Source organism: Meleagris gallopavo, chromosome Z, assembly GCF_000146605.3.
Source record: "Meleagris gallopavo isolate NT-WF06-2002-E0010 breed Aviagen turkey brand Nicholas breeding stock chromosome Z, Turkey_5.1, whole genome shotgun sequence".
In the NCBI taxonomy this organism is placed as follows: domain Eukaryota; kingdom Metazoa; phylum Chordata; class Aves; order Galliformes; family Phasianidae; genus Meleagris; species Meleagris gallopavo.
Window position 1 is genome coordinate 15,259,761 of NC_015041.2, and position 4,683 is coordinate 15,264,443.

The window sequence follows — 4,683 nt, forward strand, 5'->3', positions numbered from 1 at the left end:
AGGAGGTTTAGGTTAGACATAAGGAAGAACTTTTTCTTTCAGAGAGTGCTCAGGCACTGGAATGGCTGCCCAGGGAGGTGGTGGAGTCGCCATCCCTGGCAATGTTCAAGAGGTGTCTGGATGAGGAACTGCGAGATATGGTTTAGGGGATTGTGGTAGCAATGGTGGTGAGAGGATAGTTGGACTAGATGATCTTGCAGGTCCTTTCCAACCTTGTGATTCTATGGTTCTATGATTCTATTATTTGAGATACCGTGTGTTTTCTTGTCAACTGCACAGGGCTTGGAGAAATGACATGGCATCTACAGGAGTAGCATGGCCTTACATGCCAGCAGCTAAAGGTCAGTTAGACATAAGACTGCTTAAAACACTTTACATGGCATTAAACACTTTGCTGTAGACCACTAAACCATATTGCACAGAAGTTCACCAAGTATAAAGGTAATAAGAAAAGATCAGATGCTGAAAGGAGCAAATATCCAATTCCTTGGCCATGAGGCATTCCTGAATAGCACAGGTAACTTTCTAATGGGAAGTGGGCTGGGATTCCTTTCTCCTCATTTCAGAGGTTGGAACCAGATCCACAAAAAAGGCATGTGCAGGTGTCTCACTCAGATGCCTACCTGTAAGAAAAGCACATTTTCTCCTATTTCAGCTAGTGGAGATCCAACTAATGAAGTTAGCAGAGCTTCCAGAGTAATTCAATTCAAGTAAACAGTTCCCTAGCAACTGATCTGCTGAATATCTCTGTAGGATCCCTTGAATATATTGACCAGGTAGACTTCAGCAATTAACATTTAAAATTAAACTGCAGACACTAAGGCACGTGAGCTGGGACAGGATGGTATGGTCTCCCTTTGCTTATCAGACACCTGTGAGGTCTTTATCCTCTGGGTACTCAAGCTTAGGCAGATTGCCCTGAGGTGTCTAGAATGGAACTAAAGATCTTCAAGTAAGCCACAAAATCAAACTCACACTTATGTAAGATGAGTTCCAGTGTGTAAGCAGACAGGTAGTGACTTGCAAGGTCTCACTTCAGCACTCATACTAGCTCTCTGCTAATGCTACAGAGAGAACATGAAGAGGGAGATATTGTCTTCACACCACAACAGATGACATGATGTCTTATTCACACTTCTCTGTGAATGTATAGCTGTGAGCTATATATTTAAGAAGGTCTTACTGTTTTTTCACAGTTACAGATGTCAAATGTCCTTAAGAGGAAAAGTAAAACCCACATCCTTTTTGTTCAGATATATATCAAAGAGTGAATAGGGGAGGACATCAGGCAGACACCATGGGTGTTTTTTTCACTCTGTCCACCTCTGCTACCATCATTCTCCTGATAATTCCTGGAGGTAAGTGCACAGTTTGATCCTTTTGAAGGTAAACATTGACATACTGAGTTCCATTTAAGCAGAATGTATTAGCATAAAATAGCTGCAATTACTATTAAAGTTAAAATTATGATGTCTTTTTCTCTCTCTTTTTGTCTTTGATCTTTCATACAAACAAAATCATTTCTGAATGGATAATAATAATTAAAACTGCACAGAGGACAAACTGTTTGGAAGAGTTCAGATAAATTAATATAGCCATTTTCAATCATTCACTTTACAGGCATATACATAGATGATTCTCTTGATTTTCTGTTCTCTTGAAAAGCATGTTCATCTAATGTAACTTACCCTTTATAGCCCAATTGCCAAGGGTTCATACAAGACAGGCACTGCACAATATGTAGCTAGTGGGAAGTCTGGATTTCTTACAATGGAAGCTGAGAAATTAACCATATCAGAGAACTTCAGGAAAATAAACCTGTGCAAGATCAATAACACTTAGGTTGTTCTCTTTTTCCTCAACATTCATGCCAGTAACCTTATTTTAATGCCACTGAAAAACACGTAAGTAGTACTGCTGAGCACTTTTTAAAGCCTATCCTGCATAGCAACATGTACGTTCCTGCATGTCATAATTATGTTAAATGTACTTTTCTAAGAGTTCACAGTGCTTTGCAGCCCAGCTGTGTGTATTCTGGCCTACTTTTATTTTTAGATTTGTGCGTGGATATCGTCGGAGGACGTGAAGTAACACCACACTCGAGACCATTTATGGCCATGCTCAGAGGAAAAAATTTTTGTGGAGGAGCTTTGATCAAGCCAAACTGGGTGTTAACAGCTGCTCACTGCATTCTGTAAGTTGCTTCTCTAATTTGGACATTAGTGAGTACCCAGTTTCTCTCTTAAGAAAAAAAGTCCATGTCCCTGGTAGTCTAGTGCATTTAGCATTATCACGATCAAGTTTTTAAACTTACAGTGACAACCATGTTTTGGTGAGTAAAAAATAATATAAGAAGGTACACAGATGTTCAGTGTTTCTCAAAGATATTTTACGAGTCACTTGTCGCAGGAAAGCACAGAATAATAATGCTGAAATTGTGAATTTGGGGGAAAGATCTATGCCTGTTCTCTCAAACAGTACACTTGGCCAGAGGACTGGCCAGTCTAGATAGCTGCTTATAAAACAGAAACAAGTTCTTGTAATTTTATTCTATAAAAGACACAGAGTTCATTACAGAAAGAGACAGCTCATAATTATAAAGGAGCAAAAAATCCTGCAGATGACAGGAGACATTTAGAGGCTTTACAAATTATGTTAGCTTCTTCCTGTCTGACTCAAGACATGGATGGTCATCTTTGGCCTTGCACGCTCTCCCTGCCAGGCGAGATGTGAGGTTTAAATCTCACGACCCACCCACTGCCTTTGCTGGGAGAACTGGAGCTGCTGCTGAGCCAGACCTCACACAGGGACAGTGAATCACTGGACTGTGCCTATCAGAACCTTGTAACCATTTATTCTGCCACCAGCCAAGCAGAGAGATAACTGGAATCTACTACAAAAAAAGCATAAGGTCCAAAAGCTGTGGAATCAACATATAGTGAACAGTGATCCTGGATGAGATCTCATTAAAAAAAAATACATTACATAATTAATTTAAAATTGGTCAGGCAGCACTCACACAGCTGTTCATAGCTGAAGGAACAGCAGCAATCACTTCCTCAGAGTTTTGGTTGCTATAGCAAGAGGCAACTGAGGACCAGGCTGCGCAGCTACTCAGACAAGCTTCACCATCCAGATGAAGCAGCAGACATCGAGCTCCCAAGGGAAACAGCAGGGACAGCTTCTGAGTCAAGGACCCAAACCCTGTCAGTCGCTGGGAGGGTACAAGTAGAATAGCATCAATTGTGATTCACTGACAATTTTTCTAAACTACTTGTGAAAACAAGATAATCTTCTACATTCTTATAAATTACTGTTCCTTTACAGGACTGAAAAAAGAGACTTACAGCAACACCACAGCAAGGAATTAAGGACTTACAGCAGGTGAATCCCACTAACCATGTTACCTTTCTTCTCAGGAAAAGAGGCGAAGTTATTCTTGGAGCCCATTCACAGACAAAAAGGGAAAAAGAAAAACAGGTTATTAAGATTGCAAAAGAAATTCGCCACCCAGACTACTGTCCAGGAGAAAAGGAACATGACATTATGCTGCTGAAGGTATAGATTTATTTACACACCACTAAAGGAATACACATCTCCTGTGATTAACTAGATTTTTCATTCTTGTGAGGAAGAGAGATGGGAGTTTCTTGTTTCTTGAAGTGATGCAGACTGGTCTGCAAATCCAGCTGACTGAGAAACTGGGGATGCACTGCAGACCAAGGCACACAACAATTCCTGCAATATATGCTAGTACTAGCAGTAGAAAAACTCTGCAGTTTGGCCAAGCTTTTCTGGCTTTTCGAATGAAATACTAAATATTCACAGAAAGCAGGATATTTCAGATGTAAAAATAATTGGGATAAAAAACATAATATTTTAACTGAAAGATAGTTCCATTAAGAATTTCTAACTTCTCTGATTCTCATTCTTGCCAGTGTCATTTATTGCTGCTTTTTTGTCCTATAAAAAAAGGCTTAGATTCCCTATGTACAGATATCTCCTAATGCTTGGGGGTGCCACAGAAGAGAAACAAGGTTTTTGGAGCAAATATTTCAGCAGTTGAATGGATTTTCATTGGAAAATGGATATTCATTTTCCTTATTCCTACATTATCACACTGATTACATAAATTGCATCACAAACACAAATCTCAAAAAAGGTTTGCAGTAATCCCTCATTTCCACAATGAAAAAGATCCAATGATTAACATGCAGAGATCTCTGTCAGTCTCTCTCTCATAAAAATTATTTTCCTTATCTTCTACAGCTTAAGAAAAGAGCAAAAATTAATAACGCTGTGAAAGTCATTCCCCTGCCTACCTCTGGTGATGATCTCAAACCAGGAACAACTTGTAGAGTAGCAGGATGGGGGCAAACTGAGTATTACATGAAAAAACACCTGTCTGATACCTTGAGAGAAGTTAACATCACTGTCATCAGTAGAAAAATCTGCAATGACAAGAAACATTACAATAACAATCCTCGTATAACAAATAACATGATATGCGCAGGTTCTAAGGGAGGAATAGCAGACTCGTGTCAAGTAAGTATATTTATTGGCATTATCCACATTGACTATATTAAAAATACAACATGAAGTAGTAGTTTTTGCATGGTATATTCCTACCTACAGTTCCAGAAGGAATAATACCATGAAAGAGTGAATTTACTAGGGCTTTTT

General features: G+C 39.2%; 2 protein-coding genes across 2 annotated transcripts in view; one reads left to right on the plus strand and one right to left on the minus strand.

Moving 5' to 3' along the window:
- The window catches only part of LOC104914883 (granzyme K-like), a 13,990-nt gene extending 10,896 nt beyond the window's left edge, over nucleotides 1–3,094 (minus strand). The window contains exon 1 of the mRNA XM_019610393.2: nucleotides 3,020–3,094. The gene's annotated coding sequence lies outside the window, so the exon portion shown is untranslated. The remainder of the gene's footprint in view (nucleotides 1–3,019) is intronic.
- LOC100549545 (granzyme A-like) overlaps nucleotides 1,205–4,683 on the plus strand; it is a 4,348-nt gene continuing 869 nt past the window's right edge. Inside the window, exons 1-4 of the mRNA XM_010725413.3 lie at nucleotides 1,205–1,358; nucleotides 2,056–2,194; nucleotides 3,420–3,558; nucleotides 4,270–4,545. Coding sequence (XP_010723715.1) covers nucleotides 1,298–1,358; nucleotides 2,056–2,194; nucleotides 3,420–3,558; nucleotides 4,270–4,545 — 615 coding nt within the window. The 5' untranslated portion in view covers nucleotides 1,205–1,297. The remainder of the gene's footprint in view (nucleotides 1,359–2,055; nucleotides 2,195–3,419; nucleotides 3,559–4,269; nucleotides 4,546–4,683) is intronic.